The 24,315-nt window shown below is 37.7% G+C and overlaps 3 protein-coding genes across 5 annotated transcripts in view; all 3 read left to right on the top strand.

Moving 5' to 3' along the window:
* The window catches only part of LOC149037934 (uncharacterized), a 32,588-nt gene extending 23,966 nt beyond the window's left edge, over positions 1-8,622 (top strand). Inside the window, exons 1-7 of one of the 2 annotated variants that reach the window (XM_089186573.1) lie at positions 1-292; positions 1,988-2,108; positions 2,418-2,500; positions 2,931-3,029; positions 3,126-3,170; positions 3,537-3,648; positions 8,350-8,622. The exon at positions 1-292 is cut by the window's left edge and continues 706 nt beyond it. In XM_089186573.1, the coding sequence (XP_089042699.1) occupies positions 215-292; positions 1,988-2,108; positions 2,418-2,500; positions 2,931-3,029; positions 3,126-3,170; positions 3,537-3,635 (525 nt within the window). In that variant the 5' untranslated portion in view covers positions 1-214 and the 3' untranslated portion in view covers positions 3,636-3,648; positions 8,350-8,622. Of the gene's footprint in view, positions 293-389; positions 1,437-1,987; positions 2,109-2,417; positions 2,501-2,930; positions 3,030-3,125; positions 3,171-3,536; positions 3,649-8,349 lie in introns of those variants that run through there. The other variant, XM_089186574.1, reaches the window with a different exon arrangement.
* Positions 8,623-11,171: 2,549 nt separating this feature from the next.
* Positions 11,172-11,778, top strand: LOC149037933 (uncharacterized). The gene is made up of 2 exons (XM_089186587.1): positions 11,172-11,352; positions 11,454-11,778. Exons 1-2 carry the CDS (start codon positions 11,172-11,174, stop codon positions 11,636-11,638), a joined length of 366 nt encoding a protein of 121 aa, XP_089042713.1. The 3' UTR covers positions 11,639-11,778.
* Positions 11,779-19,866: 8,088 nt separating this feature from the next.
* LOC149037932 (uncharacterized) lies at positions 19,867-24,238 on the top strand. Of its 2 annotated transcripts, XM_089186585.1 has the most exons (5): positions 19,871-20,667; positions 21,075-21,173; positions 21,268-21,312; positions 21,674-21,784; positions 23,226-24,238. In XM_089186585.1, exons 1-5 carry the CDS (start codon positions 20,587-20,589, stop codon positions 23,274-23,276), a joined length of 387 nt encoding a protein of 128 aa, XP_089042711.1. In that variant the 5' UTR covers positions 19,871-20,586; the 3' UTR covers positions 23,277-24,238. The 2 variants fall into 2 exon arrangements, with proteins under 2 accessions (XP_089042712.1, XP_089042711.1); XM_089186586.1 differs by lacking the exon at positions 21,268-21,312 and having other exon boundaries at positions 19,867-20,667.
* The last annotated feature ends 77 nt before the right edge of the window (positions 24,239-24,315 follow it).

Below are 24,315 nucleotides of genomic sequence, written 5' to 3'. Positions count from 1 at the left end.
CCTTGTCGAGCTTTGATTAGCATATCAATGAAGAAGACATTAACTTTGCATACGCACGTGAAGTAAAATAACTTAATTATTGAATGAAATCAATAGTAACATTAAACAGAGTAAACTCTCAAAAGTAAAAGGTTAAAAAGCATCCAGCAGCTAAGCTTGAATCAGTTCACTTGAGCTTGACGTTCAGTAGAGCAACTTTGACTAATCATCTTCGATGGCAGTTTTGGTGAAAACTTATTGCTGTGGCCGCAGCCTCCGTGCAGGTGTTGTGATTCTCGGAATCTTTGGCCTGGTAAGTTGCAGCAGTTATTAGTCGTATAACCACCTAAAATATCCTTCTGCTTTTCATACCTTAGTAATGGTAGCTCCGTACAAATCGCGAACTTTAAGTTCCGAGAAAAGTATACCTAAAGCAAAGATTAACCACGCGGAATTTTGTTGCGTCGCGTTGAATCATTACACGAATATTAGTGAATGATTTCTGAAACGTTTTTATCAAGTCAATAACGACTTTATTGTTACCAGTAAAATGTCGTAAAAAATGATTTGTCAACTTCAACGCAGAGACATATGCGCTTTCTCAACTTTCAGGACGACTGAGCAACTGACATTGCAAACTTCATAACTTTCATTCGGTCAAAAACGGGCATTGTAGAAGAAATTGTTTCACGGTAAAATTAGATGTTACAGCTGCAACTAATACTTTGAAGCAATGAAATGATCCTCTCTGATGACCTTCTGATAAAGAAATCGCAGACTGAGAAAAGACGCTAGAAAAACTTCAGGCTTGAACAGTATTCGAAGGGGTACCTCTCAGATACTAGTCATTCGATGTTATCAACAGAGCTACGAAGTCTCATGACTGAAGCGAGGCAAATTCTATCGGGTTCTTCGTTCCTTTAAAGGAATCTGATTTTTTATAGAAATCTAATTTGATCTTGAGATGATATTGAAGTAAAGACCCGATCAGTGTAGGTGAGCTGTTACTAAAGAAATCGAGGTACTGAACACTTCGTGGCTAGTATAATGCGGCGATTCGTTTCAGCCAATAGACTTTGTCGGATACCTTTTTTTAAGCCAATTCATTACACTCCGCACTCACAGTTCGAGAATTCAGAACGTTCTTCTATCACAGAAGGATCTGCAAACGCAATTTTACTAGTTACAATTTTTAAAAAAATATATCTCCAGAAGAAAAACCGGAAAAATGAAATCACACACGATTCGAAAGCAGCACTTTCAGTTCACCTCCAACTGTACAGTGAAGTAACATGTTATAGAAATGTAATCATAGAGAATTTCAGATGGGCACGCTTAGATATGGAATCTCTTTTTTCCTGTTCAACTCCATAGCTCAATAGTTAGTGCAGCGAACGAGTGAGATGTCGAGTGAGATGTTATTGACTTTGTCCTTAGCGACAGAAGATATCTTTCAGGTACAGCCAAAAGCAGCCTGTGGCAAATATTCCAGTTGTCGATTTTCGTTCTCAGCTGAATACTGAATTCGTAACTTTTATTTTTTCTCTTCGTATTTTGGTTGTCTTTCTCCTCTAGGAAGGGGGAGGGGGAGGAGGTGAAGGGGGGAGGGGGAGGGTGTGGAGGCCGAAAGGGAGGGGGGAGTAGGCGCAGGGGGCAGGGGGAGGAGACGGAGAAAAGGAGGGGGAGGAGGCAGAGGAGGGGAGGGGGAGGCGGAGGAGGGGAGGGGGAGGAGGCGGAGGGGGGAGGCGGAGAAGGGGTAAAGGGGCGGAGAAGTGTGAAAGGGGGAAATGTTGAGTGTTCGAATTGATCGGCGCAGAAATATTTGCAGTCCGACTGTGTTTTTGTATTTGAAACATAGCCTCTTCCTTCCTCATCACAAATGACTGAAGTTAGTTTGCAATTCAAACCCTCGCATGTTTTTCTAATTAATTCAAAAGAGAGCAATCTGTATATATTTGCTTTGGTATATCAAATCTGATCTGTAGTTGCGTTCCTTCTTGTATTTCAGATTGCATCATCTTATTCAATTTATCAAAGCAGTCAGTCCATCGAATTTTACAAGTATGTAGAGGAGAACGCTTACCAAATCAGCCCGCAAGATTTACCATTCAGCGAAAAACATTTACCGGGTATTAAAGTTTACTTTTGTCTTGTTCCGTAAAATCCGTTGGGAAGAACACGTAGTTAGGACGAAAATATTTCATTTGTGAGATCATTTCTTGAATTTTGCGAGTTTTTTAATAACTTAAATATACATTTTACATTGGTTCGTGATCTTGTGTGAAAATGAAATTTCAACAAACACTCTTAAAAAATGTGTAAAATCTTTTTCTACAAAACGTACCGTATCAGTCAAGACTGTCTCTACTTTTTTGATTATCTTTTGACTGATTAATCGATTGATTATGTCTTTTTTTAATGATCATCTCTAAATAAAGCGATTGTCAGATTGGCTTACGTTTCTCTTGCATTCGGAGTCATCTCACTGTTGGTGAACCTGTTGCTTCTGTTATCCAGCTCAGTAAGTCCAACACATTAATTCTAAGAGCGTAATTTTAGCATGTAACTGAAAAATAATTCAAGAAGATTAGATATCATGACGAAATTTGTCTGAGAGGTTCGTAATTAATTCTTCTCTTAGAAATTTAACACTATTCGGTAGCTTATTGAACGAAAACGGCTTTACTAAGTCACAATTTCATGAATTAATTTTGCTTTGATAATAGTGAGTTCCAACGATTATTTCAAATTAATTAAACACTTTGAACACAAAATGGAAAAACTATTTATACGACTGCAAAACACAAATCGCCAAATTGGCAGTTTTCGCTTCAAGTTCAATCGCCAATTTTTGTTTTTGACTTGACCCAAACAGTCGCAGTATGGAGCGCTGACTTATACTTACTTATTTGTAAGTTTACGTCACTGGTCATCGTTCTTTTTCGTCGCAGGGTTACCGGTGTTTGGCATTTCCTTGGCTTGGGTGGAGCATCTTCGAGCTCTTTTTCAGTTTTGGAGTGATCATATTTTACATTGCCATCTGGAATGGGGTAAATTGAAACAGCCTTTTCCTTTTTTTTTATGAATTACTAATAGAGAGTTTTTCAACGAACTTGACATGATTTCTGTTTCCTTCTATGTTACAGTTTGCCTTCTTCGTGTTTATTTACGTCATTTCATGGTTGCTGTCGGTATGTTCTACTTCTGTCTTAGATCAATTTCTTTTTGAGAATGGAAAAAAAACCGAAATTGCATTGATTTTGCCTTGGCTCTGTGATTGGTCCAGAAAACTCACGTCACTATGCAATCAGAGGCGAAATTAAAACTGATCATGACTTGGTCGCACTGGTTTTCCCGCGCTTTAGGCACTCTAGGTGTTTTTCCTCAGTCCATAGCTGCCTCTTCCAAGTGTTTTTCTTTTTTCTGATTACTTGGTCGGTTTTGGATTTAACATGCTAGATCAAAACGCGCTCTATTCTCCTGTTCAATTAACTGCATACTCTTAAATTGATAATGGTCTGGGTCTGAACTCATTGCCTCCCTCTTTTTTCTTTAAGATCTACTTCATCATGGTGGTGTATTCGTACATCGAAGCCCTTCGTGAAGATCCTTCGGGAACGAGTGCAGGATTTTCTCCCCCTTCTGACAGGCGGTAACCAAACCCAGATGGTAATTACATTTCCATTGCTGTAATGCTACATGACCTTCGAAGTCAAATTGGCTGTGAATATTCTTGTGTTACTGAGCAAAAGTACGCTACTATAGCAGATGGAATAGCATTCTATTTAAGGGCAAAGGTGGGCGCTCTTCGATTGCTAAAGCTACTAATATTGGTAACGAGAGCAAGTGAAGTTCATTTCGGTCTGCAATCATACGGATGATTAAGAAAACCGGACGACCGCTAAGCTATCAATCTCGTGATTTGTCAGTCACGAATATAATTATATACAGAATTGGACATCACAAAGTCTTTTTACCCATAAATCATAACCATTACAATTTCAGGAAAAAAACCCAATACATCTAGGACAAACATCTCCGCTAGAGAAGATGTCTTACGCAAAAAAAAATTCCTACATTCGGGAAATTCCCCAGTTTTTTTTTCTCTTTTTTTCAGGATGAGTAGTTGTTGCTATTGTTATTGTGATCAATTCTGTGATTGGTGGATTTAGCTGAGTGGACTTAGTATAACTGGAAAATTACAGCCGGCTGTCCGATTACACCGTTCGATTACAACGGTACAGAATGATTAGTGAAAAATAAATCAGCTAATGCAGCAATCACATTTGAGGAAATTGTAACGGTTGTGATTAGGGCTGGAATAAGGTACATTAGTGTGACCCTGGTGTGTCAGTTACAATCTGCAATACTTGAACCCCATAGCATCAGTTCTCTTCCCTAAAGGTAATGAATATTTTAATACATGACGCTGAAAATCCATCTTAGCTTAGGTCTCCTAACAGCATTTCCATCTCAGCGTATCCAGACTGATATTTCGACTCGAGAATTCTGTTATCCGAACAATTGCCTTTCCCGCGAAGCAATTTTTAGCTGTGTAATGGCTAGTTCAAACTGCTCACTTCTACTCTGCCTCTAAGTTTAACTTGAACTGCGCTTTCTGAATGGTCAACTGGTTTAACTGCGAGTGAATAAGACTTTTTTCAGCAATTAACGATCCATTTAAAGAGATTCTAAGCTATTCTCTCTCGTCCACTTATTCTACTTGGGAATGAATTAACACAGGATGAAATGACTAAATTAAGTTTCCTCAAAGGTAACTTAAAGGTTAACATTAGAAGTATTTAAGACATCTTTAGGTGACATACGAAAGTTTTGAAATGAATCTTTAATTGAACTTTCAGAAGTCAATTAAAGTCTCCTTATGAACCATTTCATGAACTCTTTAGGATCACATGAAAGTAAACCTAAATAACCATTTAATTGACTTTAAGAATCCTCCTAATTCTCGTAAACTGGTCTTTAATTGCCAAAACTTCTACTTATAGCTTGTAAAGGCAACTTAAAGGTTTCTTTAATCTTTTGTTTCCCTTTAAGTACTACTTAAAGTTGCAGGTTTTGTTGTAATTCATCTTTAGTTGTACTTTCAGGTCCTCTTAAATTTCAAGTTTTGTTAAAATTCATCATTTAGTGACCTTTAAGTGCCTCTAAAAGCTGTAGGTTTTTTAGAGGGCACGGTAACGAATCTTGCAATCTGATTGGTTCTTTACCCGGTCAGTATTTTCCTATCTCTGCCCACGGGCCACGGTAACGCTTTCGTGAATCGCCGGGTGCATCCCAACTTTCGTTGTCATTTTTCATAAATATACCTCGTTTTCCGGCTGGGAAGTATTTTTAAGCAAACACGTCGGTCACTACCTCAAGCCGATAAATAACTTACGAATCCTCTCTTTTCTCTCTATCAAATCACTTTGGTTGAAATATTGGTTTCAGAATGAATTTGTATAAACAATATTGTCATTACGTTGGTTGACAAGCGGCCTAAAAACCGTCTGCAATTAATTTTAATCGTTCACAAAAAGTACCCAGAAAGTTGAAACGTGAGGTATTTGGTTACAGTTAAACTGAACGATGGAACTTTCATTCATTTAATATCTGAATTTTCTCGAGCAATTTGTTCGTAGTGAAATAGCGAGCGAAGTTTTAATTTAAGTTCTACAACAAATATACGCTCCCGGTGAGTCTTTCCAATTCCGTTCAATTTGAACATTTGTACGGTAAATTGCACAACAGAAATTGAAGGAATTTTTTGAGAAAAGGCCGCATTAAATTCCCTTGTGTCTCGTTGGAGTGTGCCGTTCGAATTTAGTTTTTGTGAAGGAAAGACCAGATTTAAACACGCCATTACAGCAAACAAACGAGCAAACTCTCACAACTTCAAAATAAAAAAAAAAAAATTGAATTTACTCACAATTACTTTCCTCGCCGTTTACTTAATGAACAGACTCGGTAAGTCTTCGTACATGAATGAATGGTCGATGAGAGTGAATAATACTTTCCGTTAGATCATTGACTGTTTTTTCATTCTTCTACTCTCCCATTGAAGGTGATGGACAGAGTATTTTGTTACTTTTGAGTTATTTATATCATCATCCTCGTAACAGCTTTCTTCACTGCTCATCGCCTCCATCACAAGAACCTCCGCCACTCTCCCCTTTTCGTGCTGGTCAGCCCAGTTGACCAGCTCCAGGGCTGTAGTTCGTCTCGTTAACTTCTGAAAAAAACAAAAATATACAACAAGCATGAGAAGTGTATTATAAAACCTCAAATGGAAAATATGATCCAAATTACTAATTTCTCTTGATATGCATGTGCACACAGTGTAAGAATGGAATTCTTAAGCATGTTATACAATAGAGTCTCCTTGTCCTTTATTTTTCATCAAATGGTCCATACAAGCTATCATTGATCTCAAATCACATCTTTTTATATTTCATTCTTTTCCTCAACTACAGATCCATCTTTAAAATAATATTATACAATTACCAAATTTACTTTACAAAGATTTTCTTTACGTTTGAACGTGTCCTTTAGTAGCATGTCGTAATGATGTGGGATATTGATCAAATGAAGCCTTTAAGTGCTACTGTGGTACTTCCTTTCTTTATTTACTTACTCCGAGCTTTCGCCGTTCTACGGCATCATCAGGGAGGACGATAAAATATTTGCGCTATGGTTTTAAACGTTGGAGGTGCCACTGTAAATTAGCATTTACACTATGCTAATTTACAGTGGCACCTCCAACGTCTAAAACCATAGCGCAAATATTTTATCGTCCTCCCTGATGATACCGTAGAACGGCGAAAGCTCGGAGAAAATAAAGAAAGAAAGAAGCACTTAAAGGCTTCATTTGATCAATATCCCACAAGATTTTCTTTGTAAGGAAGGCTCTAGATACAGACCAGAATACATTAGGCAAGTCCGTTGGCTATATAGAAGACGGGAATTTCAGAACGGACAATCTATGTTTCACCTCTCATAAAGTACTCTTAAGAGTTATGTTAATGAAAAAAACAAACAAAAGAATGAACGGCAGCATAAAACAACAACCAAAGATCATTAGTAGATGACATAGCTTTCGCAAAAGTGTCCTGTTTGTTGACTACAAACTTTTATAATTTGCATGATAAAAGTTAATGCACAAACTCCGCGTTCTTCCTTTCTCACCTGCTCAGCGTTTGACCAAGAATTATCAACTTCTGCTTCGATTTCAAGACGCTCTTCCTGAACAAAATCTGTGGGTCCTGTAGGGATTTGGTGTAAAAGATAAAATTAGTTGGCAGTGGTCTATCGCCTCAAGCAACGCTGAATAGCAGTTACATTCTCTATATTTAAGGTAACTAACCTTCATCGTCAGATGAACTTGAAATTTCTTGAAACAAATCACGGGAATTTGAAGTCGACCCGAAAGTATATATCTGTCAAGTTCGACTTGTTACGTTTTTGCTCATGCCTTTCGAAAGTTGAACGTGACACGAAGTCATTACAATGAGCGCAGTAAATATATCCTTTCTTGTCATCGCACTCCATGCGTTCTATAAAGGAGATGCGAAAATGAAAACCCGTTGCTTTCAATTCAGATATTTTGACAAAATTTGCTGCTGCACATGGAACAAAATTTGCTATTCCTGTCCGACGCAAGTGCCGGCTAATTTGTAATGCATTTCCTATTGACAGTTCAGATTACAATTAGACTATCTTTAGTGCGTCAATTAAAGATGTCAAAACAGTGAGGCTCGTTTAATTCTCACCTCAAAGGTTAATTAAATGTATATTAATTAAAAACCCTCTTTTGTGCCAAAAAGAGACCACTTAAAGGATGCTAAAAGATTTACGTTATTAAAGTTCACCTTATGTTCAATTAAAGATTCATGAAAGGTAACTGTTAGCTTTTGGATATTTCGGTTTACAATTAAAGACGCCTAAAGCTTAAGTCAACCTTTAGGGATGCTTTCCGTTTTGCCTAAAGGCACTGAAATAAGAGCATTCGTCCTGTGGAAATTTTAGTAACCCAACGACCACATTATAACCTGCGAGAAAGAAACAAAGCCAGTTAGAGTTGGAGCCAGTCAGCAAGGCGAGCACGCGAAAGTTCTATTAGGGTATTGTTCGGGAACCTCTCTCACGCGCGCTCACATCGTTCGCTGGCTCGAAAGGTGCAGTCCTCGCCTCTCGTGTCACACTGCCAATGAGAGCATGCTCGCAAGCTAACCACACATATATATATATACATATCAAAATTTATTTTTTTCCCATTTATACCAGAAGAAGATTAAGCGAGCCAAGTTGTAATGATTTATTGAGGAAGTTTTTTTTTCTCCATTTTTCTTCTTTGTTTTTATTATTTCACAGGCTTGGATGCCACCCCCTCCATACGCAGTATCCCAGGAAGGCACTGTGTAAATTCAGGAGAACATTGTGACTGTCCCAAGAGATGACTGATCATCGTTTTAATTTGGGCATGAAATTGTTAGAGAGGCTGACTAACTTTAACTGAGTATAACTGTAGAGAATATTTTATTCTGATTGAAAGCGAGTAGGATTAAGAGATCGGTCATTATTTATCGTCTGTGGGTGAGTCAGAGGAGTTTGGTTGTGTCACAATAAAATTTAACTGATCCTCCATATGCACTGTACTATTCTGATGACCCCATTCCCCGGTTGCAGTCAATTTTCTATAGTCTCAGCCCCAGAATAAACTGTAATTTAGTGTTAACAACTGGGTTGTAAACGTTAATTAGCCACCGTAAAGAGTAAAAAAGCTGACGTTTCGAGCGTTAACCCTTCGTCAGAGCGATTGGAGGAATTGTGGGTTGTGTGTGGCTTTATATGCAGAAAGTGGTTAATATACCTGGGAAATTTCCGACACTTCTTTGGCTTTTCCGGAAATCAAAATTTCAATTGAAGGCAACGGCTTATGTACTAGTGTTTACTACAAACCTACAGATTCACATAGTTACTTGTTGTATTCATCTTCACATCCATCACACGTCAAGAACTCCATACCTTTTTCACAGTTTCTCAGACTTCATCGTTTATGTAGTGACGACTCTGATTTTTCTGAAAAATCAGAGACAATGTGCCAGTTTTTCGATAAACGTGGCTATCCTTTTTCTGTCGTTCAAGTGGGCCACCGCCGTGCCCAACAAATTGATCGACAGTCAGCTCTACAAACGGCTGAGAAGGAAAACACTGACCGCATTCCATTTACTCTTACATTTCACCCTCACAACCAAGCAGTTAAATCTATCATTCTTAAAAATGTTATATTACTCCAAAACGATTCAGAGACTGGCACTATCTTTTCGCAACCCCCACTTATTTCATTCAAACATGACAAAAACATAGGCAACTTTTTAGTTAGGAGTTCATTTCAAACCAATGACCAATCTGGAACTTTTAAATGCGCTCGCTCACTATGCAAAACTTGTCCTTTCATTCATAACGTAGAGAAAATATCGGGACCCGAGAGATCCAATAAGATCATTGATCACTTTACGTGTATCTCCGCCAATGTTATTTACTGCATAACTTGCACTTATTGCAATAAGTTATACATCGGCGAAACAGGAAGACGACTAGGTGACCGATTCCGAGAACACCTTCGCGACGTGGAAAGAAATGACAAGGACGTATCCAAACCAGTCGCTAGACACTTTAATCTTCCTAATCATTCTAAACAGCATATGGCAGTGCAGCCTTTCCTTACATCTAGGCAGTTCGGAAAGCCGTAAAACACTAGAACAAAAATTTATCTTCCAAATCGGCAGCCTTAATCCCCACGGAATCAATGAGCGCTTTTCATTCAACTAATTTATTCGTCACCATATTCCCACCAATGGCGTAGCTCCACTTTCTGCATATAAATCCACACACAACCCACAATTCCTCCAATCGCTCTGACGAAGGGCTAACTCGAAACGTCAGCTTTTTTACTCTTATTTACTTTGATTTACGTTTTCAACCCAGTTGTTAACACTAAATTACCTGCTATACTCTCCCACTGACGCGGCACCACAGTTTCTTTAGAAACTTACCCCTTTACCCAGAATAAACTGTTTTTTTTTTTCTCTTTCTTTCTTTCTCTTTTTCTATTTTTTTATCATTTCACAGGCTGTAATGGGACCCCCTCCATACGCAGTATCCCATAAGGGCACTGTGTAAACTCAACAGAACATTGTGACTGTCGCAAGAGATTACTGATCATCGTTTTAATTTGAAATTGTTAGAGAGGCTAACCAACTTTAACTGAGTATAACTGTAGAGAATATCTTTCTCTGATTGATAGCGAGTAGAATTCAGGGAGCGTTCATTATTTAACGTCTGGGGGTGGGTCGGAGGACTCTGTACTATTCTAATAACAACCTCCCCCATTCACCCCCTCCTCGTTGCAGTCAATTTTGTATAGTCACTCCCTTTATACTATGTTGGCGACGAATAATCCCCAATCTTTCCCCCTGAAAATGATGTGATCCCCTAGAGAAAAACTCTACCCGCTCCCTCCCCATGAGGATAAACAATGACTGATCCCTAACGGTTCTAGGGAACATTAATATATATAGGAGTTCACACTAAAATTAACAATTGGTTCAAACGTCAGCGTGCGTTCATTGAGATATGAAGCTCGTGGGAAGTTTGGAGAGCACGAAAGGTGCGCAAGAGTTAATCGAGGCTACACCTCGAGCAACTCTAGCTAGCAACTCTAACACAGGACGAATGCTCTTATTTCAGTGCCTTTAGGAAAAACGGAAAGCATCCCTAAAGGTTGACTTAAGCTTTAGGCGTCTTTAATTGTAAAACGAAATATCCAAAAGCTAACAGTTACCTTTCATGAATCTTTAATTGAACATAAGGTGAACGTTAATAACGTAAATCTTCTAGCATCCTTTAAGTGGTCTCTTTTTTGGCACAAAAGAGGGTTTTTAATTAATATACATTTAATTAACCTTTGAGGTGAGAATTAAACGAGTCTCACTGTTTTGACATCTTTAATTGACGCACTAAAGATAGTCTAATTGTAATCTGAACTGTCAATAGGAAATGCATCACAAATTAGCCGGCACTTGCGTCGGACAGGAATAGCAAATTTTGCACCATGTGCAGCAGCAAGTTTTGTCAAAATATCTGAATTGAAAGCAACGGGCTTTCATTTTCGCATCTCCTTTATAGAAAGCATGGAGTTTGATGACAAGAAAGGATATATTTACTGCGTTCATTGTAATGACTTCGTGTCACGTTCAACTTTCGAAAGGCATGAGCGAAAACGTAACAAGTCGAACTTGACAGATACTTTCGGGTCGACTTCAAATTCCCGTGATTTGTTTCAAGAAATTTCAAGTTCATCTGAAGATGAAGGTTAGTTACCTTAAATATAGAGAACGTAACTGCTATTCAGCGTTGCTTGAGGCGATAGACCACTGCCAACTAATTTTATCTTTTACACCAAATCCCTACAGGACCCACAGATTTTGTTCAGGAAGAGCGTCTTGAAATCGAAGCAGAAGTTGATAATTCTTGGTCAAACGCTGAGCAGGTGAGAAAGGAAGAACGCGGAGTTTGTGCATTAACTTTTATCATGCAAATTGTAAAAGTTTGTAGTCAACAAACAGGACACTTTTGCGAAAGCTATGTCATCTATTAATGATCTTTGGTTGTTGTTTAATGCTGCCATTCATTCGTTTGTTTGTTTTTTTCATTAACATAACTCTTAAGAGTACTTTATGAGAGGTGAAACATAGATTGTCCGTTCTGAAATTCCCGTCTTCTATATAGCCAACGGACTTGCCTTATGTATTCTGGTCTGTATCTAAAGCCTTCCTTACAAAGAAAATCTTTGTAAAGTAAATTTGGTAATTGTATAATATTATTTTAAAGATGGATCTGTAGTTGAGGAAAAGAATGAAATATATTAAGATGTGATTTGAGATCAATGATAGCTTGTATGGACCATTTGATGAAAAATAAAGGACAAGGAGACTCTATAGTATAACATGCTTAAGAATTCCATTCTTACACTGTGTGCACATGCATATCAAGAGAAATTAGTAATTTGGATCATATTTTCCATTTGAGGTTTTATAATACGCTTCTCATGCTTGTTGTATATTTTTGTTTTTTCAGAAGTTAATGAGACGAACTACAGCCCTGGAGCTGGTCAACTGGGCTGACCAGCACGAAAAGGGGAGAGTGGCGGAGGTTCTTGTGATGGAGGCGATGAGCAGTGAAGAAAGCTGTTGCGAGGATGATGATATAAATAACTCAAAAGTAACAAAATACTCTGTCCATCACCTTCAATGGGAGAGTAGAAGAATGAAAAAAATTTAAAAAAACTTGATAAGGCCTATGAGAAAAAACTCACTTCAAGAGTTAAGGAGAGAATCCTACCCAGAGTTGATGGGCAACCTTCCCTGAAATGCCCACCAACTGAAAATTTTTCCGGAGTGGGCAATAAGGCAGTAAAAAAAATTGTTTTATCAATTTGAAAATGTATAATATATCCAGATCATAAAGTATTAATCAGCCAAGTCTAGAATGAAGGTCTTTTACATGCCTGCGTCAGACTTCTTTTTCATTGAATATGTTAATTAGCAATTTTAATGGTCTCATTATCTAATGTAAGTAATTGCGAATTCTTCAATTTTATATTTAATTTCCTCCATATGAGATACTTTTTTCCATATTGATGTACAGGTCGGCAAATAATTGATAGCTATCGCAAATTTAAATTGATTTAGAAAAATATACTGATTTTTTAGATTGATAGGTTGAACTTATTTTTTATTGTTAGTATCAGTTCAAATTGCATTTCTTAGTGGCTGGATTTGAGAGTGAAATTTGTGAATTAATAGCTTTTTGTGTAGTGTGTTGCTACAGCTAGTTATATTCTGTAGTTCTTATATTTTTATAGTGATAAAGATTCTATTCCATTCTATATAGATAACTGAGATTATATGAATTACACATTAATGAAAGAGAAACAATCTTAATAAAGTATGACAATTAGTAATTCAAACATTTGGATGTCTCTTTTTTAATTATGTATGTGCCTCAAATGAGATATCCTCAGCTTTATTGTGGGATTACTTTATCTCAGGGGAGGAAGTGAGTTTGGAACGAAACTATTTCATCACTGCAATTTCAAACATTCTGTAATTACTTGTATGTGTGATGTCTCTTTTTCTAACAATTTAGAAGTTTCCCAAAATATTATAAGTTACCATAATATAAATGTGGGTGTGATTAAGCAAATCAAAAGTCAATTTAAGGTGAAACCTACAGCTTTTAGAGGCACTTAAAGGTCACTAAATGATGAATTTTAACAAAACTTGAAATTTAAGAGGACCTGAAAGTACAACTAAAGATGAATTACAACAAAACCTGCAACTTTAAGTAGTACTTAAAGGGAAACAAAAGATTAAAGAAACCTTCAAGTTGCCTTTACAAGTAGAAGTTTTGGCAATTAAAGACGAGTTTACAAGAATTAGGAGGATTCTTAAAGTCAATTAAATGGTTATTTAGGTTTACTTTCATGTGATCCTAAAGTGTTCATGAAATGGTTCATAAGGAGACTTTAATTGACTTCTGAAAGTTCAATTAAAGATTCATTTCAAAACTTTCGTATGTCACCTAAAGATGTCTTAAATACATCTAATGTTAACCTTTAAGTTACCTTTAAGGAAACTTAATTTAGTCATTTCATCCTGTGTAACTTCTTGAGTGCTCTCCAAACTTCCCAAGAGTAGTAATATGGAACAGTTATTACGGATTTTCATCGCTTCTATGAGATGAATGAAGTTAAAAGGTTAAAATATTCAAAGTAATTCGAAAAACTAGCTTCTTCGAAGCTTAAAAGGATAACGCAGATGTATATTGTAAAAGTAAAATGGCTGAGACGTTTTGCATTATGGTACAAGGGTTAACTTTTGGTAAGAGCCCTACAACTAACTGCCTTTTGGTAAACTTGTCAACTTTTATATATTGCTTAAAAAAAAAAAAAAAAAAAAAAAAAAAACTTAGAACAAAAATTTTGTTGATATTTCCATTTATTTTTTTTTCAGAGGGTACGAGGACGAATGCTACAATCTTATTGTTTCTTAGCGCGGTTCGTATTTCCCGGTAACGCTTTCGTGAGTCGCCGAGTACATCCCTACCTTCGTTGCCATTTTTCATCTCATTTTTCCGGCTGGGCAGTATTTTGAAGCAAAGACGTCGGTCAGAACCTCAAGCCGACAATCAACTAATCAATCCTCTCTTTTCTCAGCCTCAAATCATTTTGGTTGACAGAAAAATATTGGTTTCGAAATGAATTTGTATAAGCAAGTGTCATGAAATCGCTTGACGGGCGGCCTAAAACCCGCCTGGAAAGTTAAAGCGTGAGGCATTTGGTTACAACTGAATTAATCGATGGAACTTTCATTCATTTAATATCTGAATTCTCTTAAACAATTTGTTCCTCGTGGAAGGGCGAGCGAAGTTTTAAGTTTTTCTACAAAGATGCTCTCATTGAGTCTTTTCAATTCCGTTCAAGTTAGACATTCGTACCGTAAATTGCTCAACAGAAACTGAAGGAATTCAATGAGTAAAAGCCGCATTTAAGAGCGGTCCAAGGCATTTCGCATCGGAAAAAAGTTTTCCCTCAAACTTTGCCCAATAAACTATCTTTGGTAACAAGTAAATAAAACCACATTATTTTCTGGAAATACGTTAAAATAAAATTTTTAGAGCTCTCAAAAGTCAAAGCTGCAAAAGGCCCTTTTTTGACCTCTTGCGACATCGAAAATTTCAAAAGTTGAATAGCCCGGTCCTCGTATCACACCACATGCAGCAAGAAATATTTTATATTCTTAAACTTTGTGATATGTAAGGTGTATAAAAAGCATTTCAATTTTTAAATTCGTTTATTCAGAGGCTCGTCATAGTTTATTTAAAAACACTCGTTGGACAGCTTTCTGAAATTGGTCAAAAGTACTCTTTCTTTCTTGGTTGATATTGCTCAAGTCCAGACCAGACCATTAAAAACTCCGCTTGATTTCTGCTAATAAGATGTTTGGCTGCAGAAAAATATAAAGTACAGCAGCAGTACAGCCTGCCAGTATCCGACACACCCTGGTAGCGATTCCAAAGGGGTAAAGAGCCGGTAAACTGTCAATTTGCAAGTGTCAAAGGCCACTTCTAAGATGTATGGTGTTCTATAGAGGTTTAGACAATACTGCAGCTAAGGAAGCGAATGGTTTCAAGGATTTTCTCCAAATTATAGACGAATTAGAACGCTTGGGAGCAGAAAAGGATTGGTGTAAAGAAGTTCGGAAGAGGCTTCGGGAGAGCAAGTTGCATTTGAAGACTACATACCGTAATCACTGCGAAGAGGACGATAGCAAATGTGCCGATCACTGTAGGGTCTTTGCACTGAGCGATGCTGGTGACACTGACTTTCAGAAAGTGTACACAGTGAAATTGAGTAAGTATCAAGCGGAAGACTATCTGTATGAAGCAAAAAATGCCGCTAAGATCTTTGAATGGAGAGGGCATATCCTGAGAGCAGAAAACCAGGATCAGTACAATCGGCAAATTGTTGATACTTTGAAGAGAGATGAAACATTTCTAATAGTTGACTGGACAATGAAGTTCATAGCGATGAAATTCCGGGAAAAACAGGCAGAATGGTTTGCCAAGAGGGGAATCAATTGGCATGTGAGTAGCGCTAGCGTTGTTGTAGGACAGGAGGAAAGCCTGGAAGTAACTTGATACGTACACCTTCTTAACAGCTGTAAACAAGACTGGTTTTCAGTGCTGTCAGTCCTAGAAAATCTCTTTGTCACCATAAAACTACAAAATTCAGGAATAATAAAGGCCTTCCTAATATCGGATGAAGCAGGTTACTATCAAAACAGTAAGCTGGTATCATCTCTACGAGAGCTCGGATATCGCCACGGATCGAACTCGTGAGGTACGATCCGATTCTTAGCCACAGGCTGGAAAAAAATGTGTCACAGGAATCTGTGTCCGTTAAAAGCGTCAATCAGGAGATACTGCAACGAAAGCCATAATGTTGTTTCTGCCAAAAACATACATACCGCATTGAAAGAGAGACCGGTCAGGGGAACGACGGCGTCAGTGTGCATCGTCCAGGAACAGAACTCAACCGTATAAATGAACAAGCTTGCCAATTTCAGCAACGTACACAACTTTGAGTTTACACAAGAGGGCCTCCGCGTTTGGAGAGCGTTTAATGTTGGGCCTGGAAAGTTTATTCAGTAAAATTAAAATTGCAATTTTCCCACAGAAAAAAGACAAATCTGGTGGAGGAGATTCCATTTTTCCCCACTACTGCTCGACGAATTGCATTAGCAGGAGAAAGCAATGATGGCAACGACGGTAGTTCCTATCAATGTCCTGAAAAAGGTTGCGATGAAGATTTTAAGACCCAGGCCGACCTTGACCTCCATATGAACTAGGTAGTTCATCATGTAAGTCCTGTGCCTGCGAGCATGACTTAAAGTCTTTATGACAAAGTGAAGAGGCAGTGGGTTCATCACTTTCAGTCGTTGTCATTAGAAGGTGAAAGTTCGACTTACTGGTCGCAGTGGCCACAGAACCCTCGACAAGTGCTTCACAGCTTCCCACGGGATGGGCTCTTGAACAGCTTTCGCAAAATGTCAAGCAGTACTTGACACAGAAATTTAATATTGGATGAGACACTGACAGAAACCAAACCCAGAGAAAGTAGCAAAGGATATGCGAACTACTTGCACAATAGATGGAGAGAGAATAGAACAGAGTGGTTATCCAACATACAGATTCAGGGTTTCTTCTCGAGATTGTGCCTTAAACAGCGATCTAAATTACAACAAGAATCGGATGACGTCACCGACGCAGACGACGAAGACCACCACTTGATGGAGGCATCCGCGTCTGATGTAGACGAAGAGTGTTTGAGAGAGGCGAGGAACGCAATAATGGATGAGATACGACTGAAACATCCAATCATGTTTGATATCTATGATGTGTGCTCGTTGGCAAGAGAAGAAAGGTTGCCAAGCCTCAAAGTCAAGATGCTAAGAGACATGTACAAACATTTTGAGCTCGCTTTCAAAGTGCAAGATACAAATGCAACACCTCTTGCAAAAATGGAGGAAGTTATTTCGGGGTGCGGTTGTTATGCAATCTAGTTATGACGTCCAACTATTAAGCGAATGCGATATCCTTTTTCGCACGAACTCTCCAAACTTATGAACAGGGACTGTGGTGCAGGCAGGTGTGACGGCCAAATATCATTTTTTTTCTTTCAGCTAGAAATCCGAGCAATCGCTGCTTCACTTAGACGCGAGAAGTATTCAGGACAATTACACCATGGAATTACGTGACAGAGTCACTGGTCACGGTGTATTTCAGTGTTTGCTGTTATCGCCGGTTACACTAAATAGAATCCTGTGGTTTGATTTTGAAGTCTTCATACAGGTTTGAATAGCGTAAGCTATCAGAACTCAAATATGAAATAACAGAAGCCAAATTTTTAAAAAAGAGTTTGCGAGCGCTAATCAAATTACGATATTCGATACGTTGTTGATGACGTCTTTCGTCACGAGACAATAAAGTTTGTCAAATTTTGGCTCTTTAAAATGTTTAAAGTATTAATCGGTGTGGTCTTAAAGCTCTTCCCTACTATATTATCTACTTAAAATGGATAAAATCTAAGATTTATCGAGCTGCTCAAATAAAACGGTCGGAGTTTGCTCAATAAACAAATTTGCATAATGCACTGTCACGCTAGCGATATCGCTAAAAGTTCGAAGTCACCTCGGAGACGAAAATCAATAAATGCAAGATGTTTTTATATTTTTCTGCAGCCAAACATCTTATTAGCAGAAATCAAGCGCAGTTTTTAATGGTCTGGTCTGGACTTGAGCAATATCAACCAAGAAAGAAAGAGTACTTTTGACCAATTTCAGAAAGCTGTCCAACGAGTGATTTTAAATCAATTATGACGAGCCTCTGAATAGACGAATATCAAAATTGAAATGCATTTTATACACCTTATATATCACACACATTAAGAATACAAAATATTTTTTGCTGCATGCGGTGTGATACGAGGACCGGGCTATTCAACTTTTGAAATTTTCGATGTCCCAAGAGGTCAAAGAAGGGCCTTTTGCAGCTTTGACTTTTGATAGCTCTAAAATTTTTATTTTAACGTATTTCCAGAAACTAAAGTGGTTTTATTCACTTGCTACTAAAGATAGTTTATTGGGCAAAGTTTGAGGGAAAACGTTTTTCCGATGCGCCGATGCGAAATGCCCTGGACCGCTCTTACAGAGATCGCCACTTAACTTTTACATATTCCTGGAAAGATAAAAAAAAAAAAAAAAAAAGGCTCGGAAAAAAACTGCTGTTGATATTACCATTTATTTTTTTCTCGGAGGGCACGGTAACGATTGCTACTGATGGTTCTTAGCGCGGTCCGTATTTTCCTATCTCTGCCCACGGGCAACGGTAAGGCTTTCGGAGTTGCCGAGTACATCCCTATATTCGCTGCCATTTTTCATAAATGTATAACATCTTTCCAGCTGGGCAATATTTTTAAGCAAAGAAGTCGATCAGAAGCGCAAGCCGATAATTAACCAATTAGTCCTCGATTTTCTCACCCTCAAATCACTTTCGTTGACTGAAAAATATTGGTTTCGAAATGAATTTGTGTAAACAAAAGTGTCATAACACTTGCGATACATACCTTGCCGGTCTTTGATTATCCTCATCACTTAAGACATATATATATATATATATATATATATATATATATATATATATATATATATATATATATAATATTAAGAAAATCTGCCTAAAATGTTCAATTTGTGTACGACTCATGTGAGAGGGAAAAAAGGAAAGTAAACATAAGGAATATCGATTGAATTGAAGAATATTGATTGAAAAACCTGAGCGCCGAAGCAAGCACGTTCTTAAAGCAAACGTAGCACTTACAGTGACCCTGATGTCAATTATTGATATTCCGCAATATAGTGAATTCTACGTTCTTCTAGTCAAGTTAGCGATGCTGTATAATAAGCGTTCATGACATTTTCAGTTCCCGTTTTTTTTTCTCCTTTTATTCAAGGGGGGGGGGGGGGGGGATGTTGAGGGTTCGAATTGATCGGCGCACAAATATTTGTAGTCCAACTGTGTTTTTGTATTTGAAACATAGCCTCTTCCTTCCTCGTCACAAATGACTGAAGTTAGTTGGCAATTCAAACCCTCGCATGTTTTTCTAATTAATTTAAAAGAGAGCAATCTGTATTTGCTGTAGTATATCGAATCTGATGTGTAGTTGCGTTCCTTTTTATATTTCAGAAGGCATCATCTTATTCAATTTATCAACATAGTCAGTCCATCAAAGTTTACAAGCATATAGAGGAGAACGCCGACGAAATCAGCCAAGATACCTTTCAGCCAAAAACATTTACTGGGTATTACAGTGAAGAAATGTAAAATGGTTTCCGTGTTTACATAGCCTGATGTAAACACGCGGGAGGTTGGGAGAACACGAGATAAGCGTAGGAAACCACGACGCGAAGCGGAGTGGTTTCCAGCTGAGTATTTACATAAGAGATAGTGGTTTCCAGCTGAGTAATTACGTAAGAAATAGAACGTTCCAGAATGTTCTTATATAAGAAGGTCACGGCTGGATGACTTCGGGTTTTAGACTGAAGAAATGTAAAATGGTTTCCGTGTTTACATAGCCTGATGTAAACACTTGGGAGGTTGGGTATCGCAATGACCTTAATCCATGCCTGATAAAACAGCGGCGAAAAAAAGGTTTTCTTAGACGACGAAACAACCTCTCGCTATCCATTTCTTTCTGACGACTTGCAATGTTTGCCCTGTGCCGGTCCAGTCTGTGCAACTTTTTGGAGTCTTGGGGAGTTTCCAAAGGCTTTCAATAGTTATTCAGCAATTAAGGTTACAAGCTTTCATTATTTATAGCCAGGTGTTACGAGTGTCAATGCAGAGCAGGGTTTTTCCCAGACAAATGTCAGGATCGTCGGTAACAGCAAAAAAATGATTTATTTTCACGTAGTTGACTTCTCAACTTTACAGCACAAAGCTTCACACTTCTCCTTTTTTTTTTTTTTTTGATGAAACTAACGCTTTTATATACATTAAGTCCAAGGATCTAGAAACTTCTCTAAAGAACTTAATTAAGAATTTAACTAAGATTAACACGCTTATCTCGTTATCTCGTTATCTCGTTTACATAGCCTGATGTAAACACTTGGGAGGTTGGGAGAACACGAGATAAGCGAAGGAAACCACGACGCGAAGCAAGAACACGTGGTTAGGACGAAAATATTTTATTTGTGAGATCATTCCTTGAATTTTGTGAGTTTTTTAGTGAATTAAATTATACATTTTACATTGGTTCGTGATCTTGTGTGAAAAAGAAATTTCAACAAACACTTTTAAAAAATGTGTAAAAATCTTTATCTGCTAAACGTATCGTATCAGTCAAGACTGTCTCATTTTTTGATTATCTTTTGACTGATTAATTGATTGATTATGTTTTTTTAATGATCATCTCTAAATAAAGCGATGGTCAGATTGGCTTACGTTTCTCTTGCATTCGGAGTCATCTCACTGTTGGTGAACCTGTTGCTTCTGGGATCCAGCTCAGTAAGTCCAACACATTAATTCTAAGAACGTATTTTTAACGTGTTACTGAAAAATAATTCGAGACGATAAGATATTATGACGAAATTTGTCTGAGAGGTTCGAAATAATTATCCTCTTAGAAATTTAAAACTATTCGGTAGCTTATTCAACGAAAACGGCTTTTCTAAGTCACAATTTTATTAATTAATTTTGCTTTTATAGTGGTGAGTTCCAACGATTATCTCACATTAATTCAACACTTTAAACACAAAATGGAAAAACTGTTTATACGACTGCAAAATACAAATCGCCAAATTGGCAGTTTTCGCTTCAAATACAATCGCCATTTTTTGTTTTTGACTTGACCCAAACAGTCGCAGCATTATTTGTAAGTTTACGTCACTGGTCATCGTCCTTTTTCGTTGCAGGGTGACAGGCGTTTGGCATTTCCTTGGCTTGGGTGGAGCATCTTCGAGCTCTTTTTCAGTTTTGGAGTGATCATATTTTACATTGCCATCTGCAATGGGGTAAATTGAAACAACCTTTTCCTTTTTTTATGAATTACTAATAGAGAGTTTTTCAACGAACTTGACATGATTTCTGTTTCCTTCTATGTTACAGTTTGCCATCTTCTTATTTATTTGCGGCATTGCATGGTTGTTGTGGGTATGTTCTATTTCAGTCTTAGATCAATTTCTTTTTGAGAGTAAAAAAAAAAAAAACCGAAATTGCATTGATTTTTCCTTGGCTCTGTGATTGGTCCAGAAAACTCACGTCACTAAGCAATCAGAGGCAAAATTAAAACTAATCATGACTTGGTCGCCCTGGTTTTCCCGCGCTTTAGGCACTCTAGGTGTTTTACCTTAATCTATAGCTGCCTCTTCTAAGTGTTTTTCTTTGTTCTGATTACTTTGGTTGTAACATACTCGGTCGAAAAGCGCTCTATTCTTCTATTCAATTAACTAAATACTCTTAAATTGATAATGGCCTGGGTCTGAACTCATTGCCTCCCTCTTTTTTCTCTAAGATCTACTTCATCATAGTAGTGTATTCGTACATCGAAGCCCTTCGTGAAGATCCTTCGGGAACGAGTGCAGGATTTTCTCCCCCTCTGACAGGCGGTAACCAAACCCAGATGGTAATTACATTTCCATTGCTGTAATGCTACATGGCCTTCGAAGTTAAATTCGCTATGAATATTCTTGTGTTACTGAGCAAAAGTACGCTACTATAGCAGATGGAATAGCATTCCATTTAAGGGCAAAGGAGGGCGCTCTTCAACTGCTTAAGCTATTAATATTGGTAACGAGAGCAAGTGAAGTCCAATTCGGTCTGCAATCATAGAGGTGATAAAGAAAATCGGACGACCGCTAAGCTATCAATCTCGTTATTTGTCAGTCACGAATTTAATTATAGACAGAATTGGACATCAGAAAGTCCTGTTACCAATAAATCATTACCATTACAATTTCGGGAAAAAACCCCAATATATCTAGGACAAACATCTCCACTAGAGACGATGTCTTAAGTAAAAAGAATTCCTCCATTTAGGAATTCCCCAGTTTTTTTTCCCTCTTTTTTTCAGGATTAGTAGTTGTTGCTATTGTTATTGTGATCAATTCTGCAATTGGTGGATTTAACGCAGTGGACTTAGTGTAACTAGAAAATTACAGTCGACTGTCCGATTACACCGTTTGATTACAAAGGTACAGAATTATTAGTGAAAAACAAATCAGCTTATGCAACAATTACATCAGAAGAAATTGTAAAGGTTGTGATTAAGGCTGGAATAAGGTATATTAGTGTGACCCTAATATTTCACTTACAATCTGCAATACTTGAACCCCATAGAATCAGTTCTCTTCCCTAAAAGTAATATATATTTAATACATGACGCTGAAAATCCATCTTAGCTTAGGTCTACCAACAGCATTTCCATCTCAGCGTATCCAGACTGATAGTTCGACTCGAGAATTCTTTTATCCGAACGATTTCCTTTCCTGCGAAGCAATTTTAAGCTGTGTAATGGCTAGGTTCAAACTGCTCACTTCTACTCTACCTCTATGTTTACCTTGAGCTGCGCTTTCTGAATGGTCAACTGGTTTGCCTACAAGCGACTAAGACTTTTTTCAGCAATTAACGATCCATTTCAAGAGATTCTAAACTGTTTTCTCTCGTCCACTTATTCTACTTGGGAATGAGATTTAAGTAACCCAATGACCACATTGTAACCTGCAAGAAAGAAAGAAACAAAGCCAGTTAGAGTTGGAGCCAGTCAGCTAGGCGAGCACGCGAAAGGTCTATTAGGGTACTGTTCGGGAACCTCTCTAAAGCGCGCTCACATTGATATCGCTCGCTGGCTCGAAAGGTGCAGTCCTCGCTTCTCGCGTCAAACTGCCGATGAGAGCATGCTCGTAGGCTAACCACAGAGTATATATATATATATATATATATCAAATTAACTTTTTACATTTGCACAAGAATAAGATTAAGCTAGCCCATTTGTAATGATTTATCGAATAATTTTTTTTTCTCTTTCTTTCTTTCTTTCTTTCTTTTACTTTTTTATCATTTCACAGGCTGGAATGAGACCCCCTCCATACGCAGTATTCCATAGGGGCACTGTGTAAACTCAACAGAAGATTGTGACTGTCCCAAGTGATTACTGATCATCGTTTTAATTTGAAATTGTTAGAAAGGCTAACTAGTTTGAACTGAGTTTAACTGTGGAGAATATTTTTCTCTGATTGATAGCAAGTAGGATTAAGAGAGCGGTAATTATTTAACGTCTGGGGGTGGGTTGGAAGACTATGTACTATTCTAATGACAACCCCCCCCCCTCCCAGTTGCATTAAATTTTCTATAGTCGCCCCCGCCATGTTGGCGACGAATAATACCCAATGTACACTGTCCTCCCTGAAAATTGTGATCCCTTAGAGAAAAAACTCTACCCACTCCCTCCCCATGAGGATATGAGGATAAACAATGACTGATCCCTAACGGTTCTAGGGAGCATTTGTATCTGTGGGAGTACACACCAAAATTAACAATTGGTTTATACGCCAGCGTGCGTTCATCGAGATATGAAGCACGTGGGAAGTTTGGAGAGCACGAAAGGTGCGTTAGAGTTAATCGAGGCTACACCTCGAGCAACTCCAGCTAGCAACTCTAGCTTCTTGAGTGCTCTCCAAACTTCCCAAGAGTAGTAATATGGAACAGTTATTAAGGTTATATTTTGAAACGAATTTCTAACGAACATATATATAACGTCATATGAATTTTAAGGTGATTGTGGGATAATTCGGCCTTTGAAGAGAAGTAATATGAAGCAGTTATTTAGGATTTTCATCGCCGTTATAAGATGAATGAAGTTAAAGGGTTAAAATATTCAAAGCAATTCGAAAAACTAGCTTCTTCGACGCTTAATAAAAGAATAACACAGATGTATATTGTAAAAGTAAAATGGCCGAGACGTTTTGCATTATGGTACAAGGGTTAACTTTTGTTAAGAACCCTACAACAACCTGGTTTTTGATAGACTCGTTAGCTTTTACATATTGCTGAAAAAAAAATTAAAAAAGGCTCAGAAAAAAACTGCTTTTGATATAACCATTAATTTTTTTTCAGAGGGCACGGGAACGAATGTTACAAATCTGATTGATCCTTAGC

The sequence above is a fragment of the Pocillopora damicornis genome, chromosome 11 (assembly GCF_964200805.1).
Source record: "Pocillopora damicornis chromosome 11, jaPocDami1.2, whole genome shotgun sequence".
Taxonomy (NCBI): Eukaryota; Metazoa; Cnidaria; class Anthozoa; order Scleractinia; family Pocilloporidae; genus Pocillopora; species Pocillopora damicornis.
Note: the sequence above shows the minus strand (reverse complement) of the source record. Positions and strands in the feature narration are given on the sequence as shown.